We start from the raw sequence: 20,176 nt of genomic DNA, 5'->3' as shown, positions 1-20,176 counted from the left end.
GATCTATGAATATGGGTTGATGAATGAATACAGAAACACATGATTATAGGAAAGACAGAGCATCCATGGAAACACCTGACTTTGAGGGCCTTCCTCCAGTCCCTGTGACATTTCTTTCCTATGGTTTGCATATGGCTGTTAGATCTTTGAGAAGAGAATAATTCAAATTTTAGGAACCACCCCCCTTATAAGTTTCCTGTTTCACTTTGCTCTTCAACTCAGTGTATTAAAAAAAAAAAAAAAATTCCCACCAGGAGGGCCCAGGAAACAGGAAAAATAGTTGTGCTGTTGGTTTCACGTTTGGAGAAGAACAGGCTTCTCACTATCTCTGCGGCACTTGGCGTGAAAGTGGGCTTTGTTGCTGGAGACACTGCTCCCATTCAGGGCCCCCTTCCCCAGCTGCTGAGAGCTGGGCTGTGTTTTGACAGACGGGCCGAATGCAATGCAGACAGTTGTTTTAATTTCCAGCCAGATGCAGACATCACTCACACGGATCCCGAAACCCAGGAAAGGGAGGCCGGGCACTGGGCTGCGGCTCTCAGGCCTTCCGAGGGCGGGTTGGAGGGGGCTGGCGGAAGCCCCCCAGGTGGCTAGGGTCACAGATATCCTGAAGTGCTGAGAGTCCCAGGCCCGGGAGAGGCATGCTGGGAGAGCGTCTGGCAGGCACCTGCCGGAAAGGTGCTTCTGGTAGGAATCACAGGACATGAGTCAGGGGTCAATGGTTGCTCCTTGATGTGGGGTGCTATCAGTGGCTAGTGGCGTGGCTGGATCTTTGAACTGTCCAAGTCATTCAGGACAGAAATGAACAGGCTCAGGAAGGAGTCAGGCAAACTGTGGGAAATAGAATCCTATATGTCAGAGTTAGAAGGACTAGGGACAGCCTTCCTCTGGGGGGCAGAAATACCTTCCACAGCCTCCCAGACACACGTCACCTTGACTCTGCTTACACGTCCCACGGAAGGGAGTCCCTGCTGGAAGCCAGGTCTGTTGCACTGGTGGACAACCTTGACTTTCTTCTGTCGAGCTTTCCTGGAACTTTTCACCCATGAGTCTTATTGCAGCCACGCTGCCGCCCTTCAAACAGTGGCAGATAGCTTCCACGGCCACCTTGACATTCAACATCTTTGACCTAAATAAACATACAGGTCTATCGGCTGTACCTCCGATGCCACACCTGGGTCCCACCCCATCGTGACCACCCTCTGGAAAGTTTCTCTGGTTGAGCAACCCTCCTCTTAGAGCAGGTTGCAAAGACCTGAGCTGGGAACTCAGGTCATCTCCATCCTGACACCATGTCCATGAATGCAGCCCATGATCGAATTAGCCCCTTTAGCTATGACATCACCCTGTCAGGTCATATTGGACATAGAGTCAATTCAACCCTCGGACCTATTCCACATGAACTATTTCAAATCAGCTACTCCCCCAACCTCCATTTAGAATATCAATGTTTTCACTGAATTGCAAGATTTTATACGTATGCTTTCTGCATTTTGTATTTTTATTATTAAAGGGAAGTTAGGGATGCTTAAAGCTGATCACATCACTCAGAGAAAAGCTTTGTAATTCAGAATGTTAAGTGTTTAGGATGTGGGGAGAATGAGCGGGTGTGGGGGGCACCCAACAGAGAGAAGGAAGGCTCCTGGGGCTGGTACCCAAGACCTTTCGTTGTCTGGCCCCTGGTTACATGCCACCAGCCTCATCTCTCAGCCCGCCCATCCAGTATACGCTCCACACTTGAGTTAGGCTGAACTTAGCCGTGATTACTTTTTTTTTTTTTTTGCGGTACGCGGGCCTCTCACTGTTGTGGCCTCTCCCGTTGCAGAGCACAGGCTCCGGACGCGCAGGCTCAGCAGCCATGGCTCACGGGCCCAGCCGCCCCGCGGCATGTGGGATCTTCCCAGACTGGGACACGAACCCGTGTCCCCTGCATCGGCAGGCGGACTCTCAACCACTGCGCCACCAGGGAAGCCCCATGATTACTTTTGTTCGTGATAATCTCTCAGCTAGGAATGCCCTTCCAGGCATCTGCATTGGGCCCACTGTTACCCTGATTCACCCTTACTCGGCTGGTCCCTTCCTCCAGACAGGCTGGCCCCTTCCTCCAGACAGGTTGTGCTGGACGGCCCTCCTTTAAGCTGCCAAGGCCCCCAGGGCACATACCTATTGCCTGCAATGGATGTTGAGCACAGTGTAGAGCAGGTCTCCGTTTGTAATTATCAACTCCTACTGGGCTGCGTGCTCTTCCGGGGGGCAGGATCTGTGTCCTGTTCGCTGCTGTTTCTCTATCACGCAGCACCGGAGCCTCTCATAGTGACATTTGATAAACAGTTGCCGGGTGAGCAGTGTTAGACTCCATCCCGAGCCTCTCAGGAGCATGCTGTGAAGGCATCTCCATCAGATCCTTTGTCCCCCTGCTAGAGGCAGACCACTGTGCCGCTGGACCACAGGTTGTGTTTCCACTTGGGTTCGCACATCCAGTAGGTGGGGGACCTCTCTGCCCTAACAAATGAGATCCCACTCCCAGGCCAACAGCCTCCAGCCCCAGCCAGCAACAGATACCTAGGACATACCAAATGCAAGACTTCAATCTTCTGACCCTTTGCCTGGCCTTAATGTCACACCCGCTGAGCAGGTAAGGGTGAGTCATGACCAAACAGGCCCGGCTCGTGTCCCCGCAGGGCCCCACCTGGAAGCCAGGAGGAGGCCACATCCTCTGGGGGGCAGGGGCTTGATCTGTACATTCCCACTTTCCCCAGCAAGACAGGCAGCTCATCTCTGTTCCCATTTAGCCAGACTTTTCAAAGGATGGGAGATTTACTAAAGAAACTGAATGCAGGCATCAGAGAATGGGATAATTGGATCCAGGTGGTATGTTTGGTTGGCTGTAAAAAGACCATGCCATTAGATGAATATTATTTGATAGGAAAAGTTTCTCCTTCTCTCCCTTTTTAAAGGTTTTCTGTGCAGGCAGGATGTCTCAGCCCAAGCCCAGCTGAAAGCTCTTGAGAGACGAGTTGGTGGCACTCAATAGCCTTTCAACAGAGTTAACCATTTTCAGCCTTTGCCAGGAGCAGGCCCAGCTCTCCAGAGGACTTTAGTGCAGGCAAAGAGAAACTGGAGGATTTGCTTCCACCTCCAGCAAATGCAACAAGCCTGGGGCTTGTTAGCTGTACCTGCCTCGTGCGGGGCAAACAGATGAGAACACTGAGGCCACCGATTCACACACACACACCCATTGTCACCTGTTAGGGGTGGTGACAGTGCAAGTGTGGCTAGGTGTAGTTGAGTCTGAGCACACCTCTTCGAGGCATTACTCCCCGATCTAACCTGCTCTCTTTTCCCTCTTGGCCAGATCACCAGGGTCCCTGTGGAATCCTGTGAACAGTACACAACTTGTGGGGAGTGCCTGAGCTCGGGGGACCCTCACTGTGGCTGGTGTGCCCTGCACAACATGTAAGTTTGGAACATTCTGGAAAAAACCTGGAATGCAGAAATCCAGGTACTTTCCTGGGAGTGTTGATGAAGGATGTGACATCAGTTTGTAGGGAGAGAGGAATTTCCCTCTTCTGAGCAGTAATTCTCATCGTGGTTGGAGTGCTGAGAACAGGAAGAGGAAAAGAGGCCATGGGTGGGCCTTCTTTCTAAGTGCAGTGCCTCTGCCTCTCTGTTTTTCATTTCACCTCCAAGATCTGATCCCCCACCCCCTCCCCCCAGGCCAGCTGCTCTGAAGTCTGTACCTTTTCTACAGGGAAGGGTAGTGGTGTTGGAAGAGCTCACAGGGGAAGTTGTAGAATCTCTAGGTTTCCCAAGAACCTCCTCAGTGTAGCCTGAACGAGGTGCCTCCTTCCTGGAGTTTGCACTAGAGTTGGGAAGCTTGGACTCCAGTTAGCTGCTGTGTGACCCAGGATGGTCCACTGACAACTGTGGACCTCCATTTCCCCATCGCTAAATAGGGGTAATGCCTACCTCGCAGGTGAACTGTGAGGATTAAATGAAATAATAAATCCTTTGGCAATAAGGAAGCTCAGGATAAGCTACACAAGTCAAAATAATTGTTATGGACGCAGAAGCCTGGGGAGGACCCTTCTGGCCTCATTAATTCCTGATTCCAAGAAGTCTGCATCTCACTCCAACTGGCCTCACATCCCTATTCAGATACATCCCCTGCCATTGAATACCAGCTCAATAGAAATGCAAAATCGCACTTAAACTTCCTAATTCGAAGTGCCCCAGAGGGAGAGGAGAGGGTGAAAACTCCAAAGGCAGGAGCTGGCTAGGAATTCTCTTCCCCAGTGGAGTTGGAAACTCCTTGGCTCCGTGCCAGCCGGCAAAGCATCCCCATAAAATGTGCAGAGTTTAGGGTGGAGGCGGAGGCGGAGGGCCAGAGTTCAGGGTCCTGCACAATAGCTCTTGGCTTCCAGCCTCTGCAGCAGGTGTTGGGAGGGCTATGGAGGGAGGGAGGGAAGCGGGCACCTCACAGATGCAAAATCCAGACTGGATTGGAGCCCACAGATACTGAGTTCCCTGCTTAGATTTGGAGGTAAGGGCCTCCCCCCAAAAGTTTTGCCAGAAATGCTCTCACCAGAACCCGGACAGTGAGGCGCCATTTAGGTCAGACCAGTGGTAAAGAAACTGACGCTGCTCCCACTATGCCCCCAGAATGGCAAAGGTGGCTACACTTGGGTTCCCTTCAGTGAGGCTGGCCTGACAGCCAGAAGGCTTTCTCACCTCAAGAGGATTTCTTTCTCCACAGAATCTGACAGCCACTCCCAGCTTCATGCCTTGTCCTGGGCTACCTGCCCTCTCACTGTGCGGTGGGTAGATCCGGCCATACTACCCACTCCCTGCTCTCCCTGCCAGTCTAGCCTCGATGTCCAAGTCTCCCGGAGGCCCCAGACCACCCCGTCATCCTCCTGGGCCAGGTCAGCTGGGGCTCCTAGAATGACCGGACCACATGAAGATAGTCGCAGATTTCCTCTGCCGTCTGAGCTCCTTCCCTGTCCTCACCTGCCAGGGCACCCCTCTCCTTCCAGCAGCTCTGTTTGCCAAGAGCACGTGGGGAGCAAGCTTCCTCCAGGTTATACCCAGAGGTTTCTCTTCTTCTGGTCCCTCTCATCTTCACCAGCCCCTCCAGCAGTGCCCTCCCACCTGTCGCCATCCGCCTGCCTGGGTAACAGGAATGAGTGGATGGACGACCCCAGCTGCCAGGCCCACACACTGGATGTTAATGGAGGCAGAGGCCTGAGAGAAATTGCTCAAGAGCCTCTGGGTCCGGGGGGATTTGAAACCTTCCTGTCTCTGCTGTATGCCTTGCTCTTGCAAGTGTGTTATTGTCTCAGAGGCTATTTATCTCTGTTAGGGCTGTTGCCATAAATAGTATGATAAAAAAGAGCCATTTCAGTGAGTCAATGAGATAAAGGCTCCAGTCAAGAGCTCACTTTAGAGCTATCTTAAGGATTCACTTAAACCTCAATAATTCTTTTCTTTGACAGCATTCATATTTAGATCCATTATGTGCCTGGAAAGGAAGAGGGGGGAGGGACTTCGGGGGGAGCTCGGGTGGGAATCTCAGCCTGGTTGTGGAATCTTGTAGTGTCCCCAGTGGCTCTTTGGTTGGAGAAGCACCAGCCCTGGAGCGTGTTCCCACGTGATTTAAGTGGCCACCAGATGTCCCTGTGTGCAGGCGTCACAGTGCCCACCTGCTGCTGTAGGCAGAGAAGCCAAGAACCAGAGATGAAGATGTGAGGAGAAGCGGCCACACATGCCTTCTGACTGGGGCAACCCTGCCTGCGACTCCCTGTCTGTCTCTCTCTTTCTCACCACAAACATTTATTGAAAATATACCATGGACAGGTAGAATAGCTCAATGCATAAAACATGGTCCCTGCCTTCAGAGAGTCATGAAACCAGCCACAAGATGACGTGCATGCTGTCCCACACAGCTAAGACCCTGTCCAGGTTTTTAAATATCCCTGGAGGAGAATAATAATATTCAGAATCATCTTCATTAACATTGTTCTTAGAAGGACTAAGAACAGGCCATTTTCTAAACACTAGCTCGTTTAACGCTTACAGCAAGCCTATGAGGTAGTATATTATCATCATTGGCCTCGGCATTCTACAGTTGGGGGAACTGAGGCGTGGAGAGATTAAGGAACTTGTCCAAGGGGCCACAGCTAGTAGGCTGTAGATCTGGGGTTAGAGCCCAGGCATCATGGCTCCAGAGTTCACATTTTTAGCCTCTTGCCTGCTACTTCTCACGTCCCCAACCTTCCCTCCCTCTCTCACTGAGCTTCCCGTAAAGGTGCTGTCCATCTAGAGCTATCTCACTGTTGTGGCCTCTCTCGTGGCGGAGCACAGGCTCCAGACGCGCAGGCCCAGCGGCCATGGCTCACGGGCCCAGCCGCTCTGCGGCATGTGGGATCTTCCCAGCCTGGGGCACGAACCCGTGTCCCCTGCCTCAGCAGGCGGACTCTCAACCACCGCGCCACCAGGGAAGCCCTAGAGCTATTTTTCATGTCTTAACCGCATCTCTTGTGTTGGCGGTCGATCCCACTTCTCTTAGTCTGACTTTAACTGCAATAGAGACCATCTGGGAGTCACCAGGCCCTCTGGGATAAGTGAATGTTGTCATGAGAAGACGGACACAGGCCTCAGAGCAGCAAAGCCTTCTCACTTACCTTCAGGGGACCCTGGAGCCTCAAACAGATGGATCTCAGAGGCCTGACCTCTTGTGAATCTGTGTTTGTGACAGGTGCTCCCGCAGGGACAAGTGCCAGCGGGCCTGGGAACCTAATCGATTTGCTGCCAGCATCAGCCAGTGCATGAGCCTCGAGGTGCATCCCAGCAGCATCTCAGTGTCTGAGCACAGCCGGCTGGTGAGTAAACTCATCCGGAAGGTTGGAGGGGTGGGGTGTGGGACCGGCACAAGTGTGGGTGTGTTCCTTTAACACTTGCACAATGTAAATGGCTCACACTTTAAATGCTCCGAGGAAACTTAATATTTGTAGGAAAACTATGATAACTCTTATTGTAAAGGGCCTAGTCTTTCGCCATGCCCCTTGCAAATGCATTACCTATTGATCTGTTTTGTAAATCTAGATTTTGCATTTAGTAACAAACAGCTACAACATAATGCAATCCAATGCCATTCTTTGGTATATGGTGTATTTCAATCGTCCACTTGATACAGTCTCTCACAGAAACCTGGAGTGCCTTTGTGCTTGTATATGTGAGAGAGACAGACAGACAGGCAGACACAGAGAGACTGAGACTTAATTCACAGTATGTGCTTAGAATATTAAAAAGAATACAATGGTCCTTAACCACCTGTGGAGTTGCAACCCCAAATACTTCGTGTCCTCAGGCCCTGCACTATTATTTCATTCTGGAGGTTTTATGAGCATTCACAAATGTTAATTAGTTAATGAACCTTCCAAGACTTGCGTTCATTCATCCCCCCCGGGAGGTTTTGGCTCCCATGGAGCGGAGGGAACAAACAGCAGAGTTTGTACCTAAGTCTCTCAGCCCCTTGGAAACGAAACTGGGGCAGAGATTCAGCAGCAAACAAATGTATAGAAAGGCTAGGTGATAGCCATTGTGACTAAGAAATCCCTGCCAGGTGGGATGACAAAGGGAGACCTCCCTCCGTTAGGACTGGCCACTTGCAGGCCACAGGGTGTTGTCACCATGAACCCTCATGGGCACTCCCCACTGGGAGTCACATTTCTCACCTATTGTTTCAAATACCACTTAGATATTATATTGTGGTCACTTAGTACAACCCCATTTCCAAGTACACTGAATTCAGAGCAGCGTTTTACCATTAAATGATTTCTCAATCAACAGATTCTTCTGACACTCTGTGATATTTTTACCATTCAAAGGAAAGTGTTCAAACTTGAAAGGCCTGCAAACCACTGACCTAGATCACTGGAACCCTAAGAAACAGCAGACATCATCTGAGCCATTAGTGTCCACTTCCTGCCTTCCCCTGATCCCCTAAGCTCCCTGTGAGGCGACTGCCCTACTCTAGGGGAGCTGTCGGGGGGCAGAGAGCCAGAGAGGAACAGAGAATAGAAACTCTAGGAAACCCACCACCTTGGCAAGCAGACCCTAAATGACAGCCAGGCTGAGGAGCCAGCTGTCTTGCGCCAACCCGGTAAACTCCTTATAAACCTGCAGACTGGTGATACATGTTCTCCCACGAGCCAGGGCTAAGGTGTATTTGTGAAGGGCTCAGCTCATGACTTGCTCTCAAGTTTGCATGATTTCATGTCAAAATGAGCTGGGTCTGAGACGGGTTTGGGGACCTTTCCCCCTAGCATCCCTCCCTTCCCCTCCCCCCAGTGCTTTCTGCTGCTGGACAAGACTGAAACATTAATAGTATTAATAATAAAGACCCTGCACACCCCTCGCAGTGCTACTGTAATTGTTCAGTGTCAAAGCTAGAAGATCACCTGGACCAACAGCCTCTTTATCGATGAGGTCAGTGGAGATGAGTGAGCAAGTGGGCAATGGCAGGGCCAGGCCCGGAGCCCAGGTCTCCTGAGCCCCAAGGGCTCTTCCTACAGCATCATCCCTTTGCTCCTCCCACAGCTCAGCCTGGTTGTGAGTGATGCTCCCGATCTGTCTGCGGGCATCTCCTGTGCCTTTGGGAACCTGACAGAGGTAGAGGGACAGGTATCTGGGAGCCAGGTCATCTGCATCTCACCAGGGCCCAAGGTTGTCCCTGTCATCCCTCTGGATCAAGGTAAGAAGTGTCTGCCATGAGAGTCATATGCTAGGGGCTGCCCTACCAGGGTGGCCAAGAGAAGAGGACCCAGGGGACAGGGTGGCAAGTACCAGCACAGACTGACTGACAGCTGCCTGACTAGGTCTCCTTATGCCAGACACCAACAGGGCTTATAAACTTGTTTGAGTATGAAAGCAAACTGTCATGCCCCAAAGCAAAATTCAGGAAGAGGGAAATCCCTTGCTCCCATTTGGGTTAAGCCTGCACACAGTGCATAAAGATTTTTTCCAGACTTCCCTTCCCTTCGAGGAATGTCAGTGGCTTCAGCCAGCGGTTTTCAGCGGGTTCTCTCCATAGAACTGGGGGCTTTTAGGGCTTTTGACCTGATATTTCTTTTCTTTTTTGTTTTGAATTTTTGAATTTTATTTATTTTTTTATACAGCAGGTTCTTGTTAGTCATCAAGTTTATACACATCAGTGTATGCATGTCAATCCCAATCTCCCAATTCATCACACCACCACCCTGCCCCCCCACCGCCACTTTCCCCCTTTGGTCTCCATATGTTTGTTCCCTACATCTGTGTCTCAATTTCTGCCCTGCAAACCAGTTCATCTGTGCCATTTTTCTAGGTTCCACATATATGCGTTAATATACGATATTTGTTTTTCTTTTTCTGACTTACTTCACTCTGTATGACAGTCTCTGGATCCATCCACATCTCTACAAATGACCCAATTTCGTCCTGCTATTTCTTTAATTTTTAATTTTTATTCTATATCGATGACCTGATATTTCTGACAGTAACTGAACATATTTGACCAAGCAGGGGACTCTGTGGGATCTGATCCATTACCTCCTCCCTGAGAGGGGGCTGGGGGTGTCTGGGTCTCAGTGATGGGCTGGTCATCAGCAGGATGAAAGGGAGTCTCTTGAAAGAAGATTCAAGAAGGTTCCATCTACCATCGGTGCCCCAGGGGAGCCCTGGAGTAGCTGAATGATTTACCCTCAGTCTCTCCACTGTTCCCCAGATTTGTAACCTTCTCCTTTTTTTTCCTTTTTCCAGACTGGTTTGGGCTAGAGCTGCAGCTGAGATCCAAGGAGACAGGAAAGATATTCGTGGGCACCAAGTTCAAGTTCTACAACTGCAGCGCCCACCAACTGTAAGCACACCCCTCGCAGCACTAGTAATTGTTCAGTATCAAAGCCAGAGGATCACCTAGACCAACGTCCTTCTATAGGGATGAGGTCGGGAGAAATTAGTGAGTAAGCGGGTAACGGCAGGGCCAGGCCAGGAGGAGTCTTGCCCTGGGTCTGGATATGAGTGTGGGGTTTTTCTAAGTTCCCTTAGAACAAGAATCATATTGTATTCACCTCACAGTCTCCCAGTTGGACCTGGCACATTGTCTGGAAGAGAGTAAGCTCTCCATAACTGTTACTTTTCAGTTATATTCCATTTATTCAGTTATATTAAACCGAATGGCTTCACTCTCCACAGCCTCTGATCTCATTCAGTCTCCCTTGCAACACACCCCACCCTCAACTCTCAAACTAAGAGTTAAAAGAGGGTTTGAAGTAAAAACAAAGGTCATGGCTCAGGACCCAGAAGAAAAGTTCTCCATTTTATACCAATTGGTGGTGGATTTGAACATGGAGACTGACAACCAGTGGAGCTTGGACACATCATCCATGACCACATGAAGAAGGGACTCAGAGATGAGGAAATAGCCTCACCCAGCACTCAAACAAAGGACTCAGGCTGGGAGAGGGAGAGGGAGAGGAAGCTTTAAACTATACCGTGGTCCAAACTGAGCCTTCAACTTTTCAAGGAGGAGGGGAAAACCAGACCCAACCACCAGCCCTCAGAAGGGCTTAAGTGCAGCCCAGCTGACCTCACCAGCCATCTCCAGCAGCAGAATGCCTATCAATTGAGTGCCCTTGGCTGTGAGATCCAACAGCTGCGCAGGAAGCTGGGAACATTTCATAAGTAAAAAGCAGGGCCAGGAGTGGAGGAGAGAGAGACCCATACTTAGTTTCTGCTGGTTCCTCTCTCGAAGTGAAACTGAGATTCCTTCCATACCGTCTGGAAACTCATGCACCATTTGATTTAGAAAGAGGGAAACGCATCTCTATAATAGGGCCACATAAGGGCCATGTGACCCTGGTCAGTCAACAAGGAGAGAGATCAAGCAACAGCTCCATGACAGAAGGAGCAGTACCTGAGAATATTCTGTGGACCCATCCTTCCCATTGCCCAGGGCAGGAACAACCTGAGGACTCCGGCAGTATCAAGTCTGAGGGTCTAGGCTGTGGGCACGATGGGCCCAGCAGTCCATGTGGGGAGAGGGTCTGTTTGCAGCTAAGCCCTAACGGAATTTAGCCATCAAAATAGGCAAATGAGCCTCCTTAGTCTCCTCTTTTCTGGTCTTGATTTTTCATGATTAGAATCATCTTCTAGAGTTCTAGGGTCTCCACAGTAGCTAAGGAAAGAGACGTACCTGAGCCCCATTTGGCCAAATCAATAGATGTGCTGAGAAGGACAGAACAAGTGGTAAAAATAGCCCGGGAGGAAGCAAGGCAGGGCAGTATGTGGCTGAAGCTGAAGTGAATAAAATCGCCCCCTACCCACTGCATTCCAATCCCATTTTGTCGGGAAATGCAAGCATCTTGGAGAGTGAACTTCCCACAACACAGCAGTGAAGGAATACATTGTTTGTGAGAGCATCCACATCTCCATGGAAACTCAGTGTGATGTCACCACTTTCAGCCATATTGCCATGGCAATGGAGATGCTGTCACAGGCAACAAGTGTTAGCAGAAAAACAAAGCAGGTATCCTTGACACTAAAGATTCCATTTTATTGCAAAACACTATCTTACCCTTCTTTACTCCTGGCATTCACAGTTAAAACTCACAGAGTCAAGTTCAATTCTTTCCTTTTACTATGGTACACTGAGGCCCATAGGGTATAAGTGCTGCAACAAAAGTCACAAAATTAGCCAATGGAAGAACCTGTTCTAAAACCCTGATCTCGTCATCCTTGATCCATTTTCATGATTTACTTGCTGAACCATAAGATGTTAGCAAGAAGCAATCCATCTGGGCTAGTTTCAGGAAGAAAATAACTAGGGGCATATCTAGAAGGGGATAAAAATATTTGGCATGGAGAAGAAGTGTAGGTGGGCTAACGCACCCAATCCACTGTGGAGTATTAGCCAGTGACCCCTGGATCAAGCCCCATCCGCCCAAATGTCATCAGAGCTCCCACCAGGTGGCGCCAGATTGCAGACCTGGCCGTGTCCCTTCCAGGTTGGTCTAGTTGTGAGAGGCTAGACTAGAGGATCTGGCAAGAAGCAGGAAGAACAACCCTACCTGCAAAACCCGTTTCCCTGACAGTGGTCTGATCACACACAGAGAACCTAGATGATACACACAGCCTCCAGGGGAAACCAGAGGGAAAGAAGCGCTCACTCACACTGGGGAGAAAGACAGAAGCCACACACATAGCCTGTTGCTATCTATGCCTGGCTACCTGGAGAGTGGGACAAAGTTATCATTTAATACCGTTTACTCCCCCAAAACTCAGAAACACGGGTGGTATGAGCCAATCATTAACACTCCAATGGGATTTAAGAGCTTGAAATAACAGGTGATTTAAGCACTTAAAAATAATACATTTAGCATTGTAAATAGTTTTCACAATCATGTCCTATACATTATCTCGTTTGACACGAAACACCCCATGGAGTAGACAGGAAAGTCTTAGTACAGACAGATGAAGAAATTCCGAGTCAGAAGGTAAAGTACTTACTCAGGGTGACCCCAGTGGCAGTGACAGAGACAAAACTGCAACCAGATCTGCCCAATTTCTATCCCTGCGCTCTTTGGGCGATTCTGTCTTTATTTTTTTAATTTTACTTATTTTTATACAGCAGGTTCTTAGTAGTTATCTGTTTTATACATATTAGTGTATATATGTCAACCCCAATCTCCCAGTTCATCCCACCCCAGCGATTCTGTCTTATAAGTAGTGGTATGCTGGCAAATGTTTAACTATCAGAAATCAGGGGAAAAACTTATTATATGGCATTTTCCAATTTCTATAGCATAAATACTCCCTCCATGGCTAATTTCCAGCTGCTATCATGATGCCAACCGCTTGTAAAATTCCTGAAAATATGAATAATTGGCTGTCATGAGCTGATGCAGACCAGCTCTAGCACACCACTGGTTTCTAAGTTACATTATTCCCACTCTGAACACATTTTTCTCTCAATTTTCTGGTCCCGTGAACATCTTAGAGGGATAAGCCACCATTCTCAGGGGTGGGGATGCCCCACCAATCTACCCCTCCGAGAGTGAGCTAGGATAACAGACTTCCTTCATGACACATGGGCTACCAGGCACCCTTACCTTCCCTGTCTGCTCCCTTCTCTTTGCCTCTTACTGTCTCTATCCTTGCAGGTGCCTGTCTTGTGTCAACAGCGCCTTCCGCTGCCATTGGTGCAAATACCGAAACCTCTGTACTCATGACCCCACCACCTGCTCCTTCCAGGAGGGCCGGATCAACATTTCAGAGGTAAGCATAGCTCACCCTGGCACAACAGCAGCCCCAGTGAATCTGAGTGGTCCTCCTTTTTCAGATGGTCCGTCCAACAGCTTGGCCATCTCCTTGCCCTGGTCCATGTTGGTCTTCTTCCCAGAGATGTTAGAAAGCCCTGGTATTATAAAGCTAAAAAAAGTGGCAGCAAATACCCCAGAGAAGGAGAAGTGTGCCATATTTGCTAGACTCCTAAGATTGTGTGCATTCAAAAGCTCGAGGGGACCTGAGGGTTGAGACTGAAAGTTTAGAGGAAATATATCCAACCGAACAGGCCCCATGGTCCAGAAGAGTGTAGTGGATGGTGTTTGTTCTTTGACTCTAAGCCCTTTGCTTGGCTACAGACATAGTCTAGTTCAATAGAACATTCACTCTCAGCCACTCTTTCATGCCAACCTCCCTTCCTAGTCTAAAATTCAGTGATTCTTTGACTCTGGTATATGACTGTGTGGGTGGCCTTACAGATGAGAGAGGCAGTCAACTGGTGAAAAGAACCAGGCCTTGCTAAAAGTCCCATTTTCTTATATAGTCGAAGTGCCATCCCTAAGACCAGACCCACCTTTGTCATCAACACAGTGCCATATCAGATTTCTTCTCTTTCCAATGTATATCCCACCCAGTGATATTTCCTTGAGGTTGACTTTCTTACAAATTCATAGCAGGCCCAAGCCTGCTGGGTCAGTGTCTAATGTTTTTCATGCCCCAGAGTGACCAGTAGGTGAGTTTGAACAACTATAGAGACCTTATGTATTCCCACAAATGCACAGATGTATAAATATACATTCACCTCTCGTTCCGCCTTTTAGAAAATCCGCAAATGTAAATAAGTGACAGTGTAGCATTTGCAAATACTGCTATGGCCTTTATATGTCTCCCTCTTGCACTAGGCTACAGGCTCCTTAAAGGCAAGGATTACATATTATCTTTAAATCCTCAGTGGCTTTTTCAGTGAAAGTCTGTAGCATGCATGCATGAAAGCATAGAGGGACCAATGACTACTTTATCCAAATGCCATTGATAGGAAGTGTTCCTTGGAGCTACTTGTCTAAGATTTCAAGAAATAGAGTCTTTTCTGTCTCCTAATCTGGGTAGAAGTACTGGTTGCTTCCATGCATAAACACGAGAAAGTAAGCCTTGATATACAGGTCAGCATGATGTACAATTTAAATACCTTATCATTTTATTTGTCAATTATACCTCAGTAAAGCTACATTTTAAAAAAATTTTTAATTTAAGAAGAAAGTAGACCTTGAAAGGTTTCCCAGACACACACACACACACACACACACACACACAACCATGAATTCTTTTGAGCTCCTGAAACAATATGTGTTATATTCAGCCAGAAAAAAGTGGAGTTTGCCTGTCTTGAAAAAAAGACACACAGATGGTGCCCACAGGCGGTATTTAAGGCAGACCCAACCACAGGTGCCTCAGCAGGATGGAACCAGTTACCTAGTGCCCTGAAAACTTTTCAAGGAAGGCTTTTCCTCTGGCCAGTCTGTATGCTTTGATGTAGCTGACCAGAAAGCTCCACCCTGGTCTTAGTGGACACCAGAAATTAATCCCAGCCCTGGGATTCTGCAAGAGGATGAGACTGCTTTCAGGCCAATCTTCTTACCCAGAGGAAAGGACCCATGAGCCAAGGGTATGGTGGGAGAGGGCGTGTGCCCAGCTTGGGTGTCAATAGAAGAACGGCCTTGGGAGGCAAGGGGGCCAGGGCAGGGCTGTGCAGAGACGAAGGGTGGGCAGTGAAAGGTCATGGGAAACAGTCTCAGAAACTGACCTTCACAGTGGCCACTTCTAACCTCCAAAGTCTGTTAATAAAATAAATCGAGAGGACCACAGAATGCAGAGAGAGAGTGTGACGTGCAGGTCCAGACAAGAAGGAGCAGCTGCTTCATTTTCATCTGGCTGCCGCACTCCCCTGGGCAAAGAGAAACCCGAAGCCAAGCCTGACAGGACCCAACGGGCAGCTGGAGTGAGGGCAGGAGAGGTGTCAGACAGAGCGAGACCAGTAACTCTGCCCCGTGTGGAGGCTGAAGGGCTGAGGCCCAGAGGTTAATTGAAATCATGCTGCCTCCCTCTCGCCCTTTAGAAGTCACTGGAACACAGCTCCCTCTCAGCCACGGGTGACTCAAGAATTCCAGAGGACTGGGCCTGGGAGAAGCTGTTGCCATCCCAAGTCAGGATTAAATTAATACCGAAAGAGCCCTGGGGGGAAAAGCCAGAGGCTTCCCATCTCCTTGTTCATTTCCTCCCTTAATGTCTGTTCCTTGAGGTGAGAGAGATGCCTTTGTCTCCCGTCACCTCCCCCTCGCCCTGCTGACATGCACTAGCCAGCAGGACCCCAGAGACTGGGTGTGGGTGAGGGTGCTCCGGAGCTCCTGACTTTACTCAGGAAAGGAAATAGGGCGCAAGTTCCGAGGAGGTTGCCAGGGCCACAGCCACTCCCATGTCCCTTCTCAGCAAACAGCTCCCAGACCCTGCTCTGTCCTGCCCAAAGCTCCGCTTTGGGGGGGAACCCCGTTCCTGAAAATGTGGGGAACAGCAAAGGTGCACGTGGCCGGCTCAAGTGAGGTTCCCCTTACTCAGTTAAGAGTCCTGCCTATGTCCTCAGGTTCTTCTGGGGACTGGAAATCCCTTAGGTGCCTCTTTGGGGCTCCTAGAATATCTCTTTTCCACTTCCAGTAATGGCCCCCCAACTTTTTGTTGTTGTTGTTGCGGTACGCGGGCCTCTCACTGTTGTGGCCTCTCCGTTGCGGAGCACAGGCTCCGGACGCGCAGGCTCAGCGGCCATGGCTCACGGGCCCAGCCGCTCCGCGGCATGTGGGATCTTCCCGGACCGGGGCATGAACCCGTGTCCCCTGCATCGGCAGGCGGACTCTCAACCACTGCGCCACCAGGGAAGCCCAAGGGCCCCCCAACTTTTAATCAAAATTTTACATCTCTCTTCTTCCTAGAAACAATGTATAACTGATTAGCTCCATTGATGTGTATAGTAACATTAATGTATCACACATTTGCATTTCTCTCACTTGTGACAGGAGGGTGGGGGATGGGGGGACCAGTGGCATTAGCATCACTTGGGAACTTGTTAGAAATTCAAATTCTTGGGCCTCATCCCAGATTAGGCTGAAGATTGAGAACCACTGACATATGGCATCTCAGTTGATTCTCACAACAGACCTGCAGTTTCACATAATTCATATTTGACAGATGTAGTCACCAAGATGCTAAAAACTGGGGGTTTTGCCCAAGGCTACAGAGAACTCAGGCATCCAAAAAAGTAGAGTACAGGATGCTTTCTCCAGAAAATCAGAACGGGTCTGCTTGTCTATTTCCACGGTCGCAGCCACACTTGTGGGCCTAACCCCAACCTAGCCCTGCCCCGTTGGTCATGAGGGACCCTCACAGATCCATCCCCACAGATGGAGAAATTGCCCATGGAATACAGGTCAGTAGTGCTACTTCCAGATACAAAGGCAACCAGGACATGAGATGAATCTGCCTACTTCTTTCCAGAGGGCTGATGGACCAATCCCACACTTAGTCCCGATAACCAAGAACCACTGTGCTAGAGTGAATGCAATTCAAACTAAAAGTATTTGTAGTTAACATTTATTGAGTGCTTATTATATATACAACATTATACATGTACATTTTTATCTCATTTAATTTTAACTACTCTATAAAGTGGATTCTATTATAGATGAATAAGTTGATAAGTTTAAACAAGTTTCCTATGATCCTCACATAAATGCAGAAGTCATGGTTCAGTGTTCCCAAGCTGGTTCTAAGGAGGTTGAAGTCCTCCGATGCTGTGTTCACGTACACATGCAAGAAATATGCAGTAGTAACGTTGACATGGTTGACCCAGTTTATCACCACTTACAACAGACCTTCCTGTCCCTCTTGCCTGCAGTCTAGGGTTGTCAGGTATCACAGGCCCCATTTTATAGATGAGGAAGCTGAATTTCAATTGCACCGTCTCTTGAGCTCTTTTAAAGTAACGAGCCAAAGCTTTCCCCGACTCAGAGCACAGCAGATCTCTGATGAGGTCCCAGAAATCTGGGCCTCCCTGGACCCGATCAAGCTGTGACATGGTGTTTGCAAGTGGGTGTGCGCAGGAGTATGTATGGCTTTCAGCTTTAGAAGCTCATCTCCCTCCATGGCTAAACCAGGCCTAGTGAGATGTAGATACACATATCTTCTTGACGCCCTGTCCCAGAGGAAAGACAGAACCAAATAAATCCGATTAGCTTCCCAGGATGCTGGCTGTTCTCTCTCTTTGAAGTCCAGCTGGTGAAGATAATGTCATTTCCACATGGGAGAAGTCGTTTCTGAGGGCTGAAGGGTCCCCAGCGCTAAAAGCTGGAGAAGCACAGCTAAACAGGGTGGATCATGCGGCCCAAAGGTTCGTACACAGGGCTGCTGTGCCAGGGTCCTGCCCTCCCTCTGGTCGTGTCTCCTCCTCCACAGCTCACCCCTCCCCTGGGATGTTCCCCAACAGGACATCTGCTCATCTTGATAGAAACTCAGATTGCTGCCAAGGAGGGCTATCCTGCTGCCAGTTAGCCTAGAGGCAGAAGGAGTAAGATGACCTACAGAGGTCATTCAGGAGACTGGGCGGGTCTGCAGAAGCAATGGGGATTCCAACAATGCTCACAACAGTCTTCACATGCTGCAGAAAAAGCCTACCATGACTATTTGCTCTCTTGTTCTTGGGACAGGAACTGTGTGCATGCATGTATGTGTACTCACAGAAGCAAACAGCTTGGGAGTGGCCTTATTGTATCTAATGAAACCCATCACCTTCCTAAAGCCCCAGAGGTATTGAAGTTCTAACAACTTGGCAATGTTCAGGCTGCCGGCTCTCCTGCACCTGCCTTCAGCCCTCACCACTGCCATTTCCACCTAAGACTCGCTGCTCCCTCAAGATATTCACCAGAACAATCTCACAACCCAAAGAGTCTGTATATCCCTGTATTTCCTAGGAAGAAGAGTGTACCTGGGCACCAGCCATGTCTTCCCTTTGCCCTAGAGAAGGGAAGGAAGGATGCTATTCCATCTGGCCTGAGAGAAACAGACAAAAAACAAGCAAAGCCTAAGGCATTCTTTTCTCCTGGGGCAATCTTGGAAGCCTGTTTAGGCGTTTGGAAAGCCCCTAATCATCATCCTTCAATTTAGTCCCAAAAAGTCTGAAAGTCTGACCAGGGGAATTTTTTCTAAAATTGTAGAATCTCTTTAAAAAACTCATAAAAGTACTCATAAAGTCTCCTTATGATTCTCCAACTTCCAGGCACAGCCCAAAGGATGAGGGTGTGTGGGGGGTGGGTATTTGTGCGTCCGTGTATATACACATGCATACATATATTTTATGTCATAGTTAAAAGGATTCTACAATCTTGTTTACTAACCTAAGACATTGTACTCCCAAAAGTACATCTTTAAGACTCCGCTCATGAAATTTGAATTTGTTCTCTGAGCTCATTAGAGATGAAAAAACAACTGATCACCCTTTACAATATATCAACTAGTTCTTTTTTTTTCTTTTCTTTTTTAAACTGCCTCAGTTTTAATTTCTAATACAGTAAACAAAAGTTCTTGAGGTCCTTAACAATTTTTTTCTTACTAGTTTTTTAAAACAAATTTATTTTATTTATTTATTTTTGGCTGCGTTGGGTCTTCGTTGCTGCGCGCGAGCTTTCTCTAGTTGCGGCGAGCGGGGGCTACTCTTCGTTGCGGTGCGCGGGCCTCTCACTGCGGTGGCCCCCTCCCCGCGCCCCCGTTGCAGAACATGGGCTCTAGGCGTGCGGACTCAGTAGTTGTGGCTCTCGGGCTCTAGAGCACAAGCCCAGCAGCCGTGGCGCACAGGCATTGTTGCTCTGCGGCATGTGGCGTCTCCCCGGACCATGGCTCGAACCTGTGTCCCCTCCTTGGTGCATCTGTCGTCATCTGTCGGTGAACAGAAGCCACTGCCTGAGTACCACGTGCATACCCCAAAACACCACGCAACGCTGTCCTGGCTGCATTCCGCGCCAACGCCACCGTCCCGCAGGCTCCTGCCAAAACTTTTCCATTAATCCCCAGATCCCTATCAACTAGTTCTGATTCTGAATACCTGTTCTCTCCCTCTCTCTCTTACGGGTATACACACACACATGCACACACACAGACACACCCTCATTATACCTCAGTCTTATTTCTAGTCTAAATTTAAATTCTAATTTTTTAGACTCAATGGGAGTTTTTTAGCCACTAACAGGAAATAGTATCTCCTTTTCAATGGGATGCCTGGGTTTCCCTAAAGTGGTGTTCATTTTTTTTTTTTCTTGGCTATAAATACATGAGAGACTGTCAAGAGTGTCCGTGGGGATTGAAAGTAAAAGTGCAGTAAAGAGCAAGTTTATGAGTTGGCAGCTTGAGTGACTGACTTCTAAACAGGGACCCATCTGTTCTGAGGTTGCCTTATGCTCCTGTCTCCTGTGGAAAACTTGCCTGCTTGATCTCCTCACATGCAGTCACTGAGAGATGGCACCGTGACCCGTGAGGTTCTGCCTGACCCTCCTAGATAGGTTTCTGTGGGAAACTTCTCCTGGACCCAGCTTTTCATAAATCCTCAGGATTCCTTAATAGATATAGATGTTCCAATTTAGTAATCCTGTGACTCCAGAAACAATGACCATTTCCAAGCCCAGTTTCGGGAATCAAACTCCTGCTCAAGTCTCTAGATGTCCAGAAAGCAGGACTTTACCTCATCTCTAAAAAATCTAGGAAATTGGAGCCAAATGGAAAGTTTGAGATCGTTTTGTCTGTTGCTTTATTTTCTTATTTTCCA

General features: G+C 48.7%; 1 protein-coding gene across 1 annotated transcript in view; it reads left to right on the top strand.

The window, feature by feature from the left end:
- PLXNA2 (plexin A2) overlaps positions 1 to 20,176 on the top strand; it is a 219,390-nt gene that overhangs the window by 137,258 nt on the left and 61,956 nt on the right. The window contains exons 5-9 of the mRNA XM_081224648.1: positions 3,356 to 3,456; positions 6,758 to 6,881; positions 8,602 to 8,755; positions 9,802 to 9,898; positions 13,200 to 13,314. Of these exons, the coding sequence (XP_081080774.1) occupies positions 3,356 to 3,456; positions 6,758 to 6,881; positions 8,602 to 8,755; positions 9,802 to 9,898; positions 13,200 to 13,314 (591 nt within the window). The remainder of the gene's footprint in view (positions 1 to 3,355; positions 3,457 to 6,757; positions 6,882 to 8,601; positions 8,756 to 9,801; positions 9,899 to 13,199; positions 13,315 to 20,176) is intronic.

The sequence above is a fragment of the Mesoplodon bidens genome (genome assembly GCF_964165515.1).
Source record: "Mesoplodon bidens genome assembly, chromosome: 2".
Lineage (NCBI taxonomy): Eukaryota > Metazoa > Chordata > Mammalia > Artiodactyla > Ziphiidae > Mesoplodon > Mesoplodon bidens.
The sequence above is the reverse complement of the archived record's forward strand: the minus strand, read 5'-3'. Positions and strand labels throughout refer to the sequence as shown.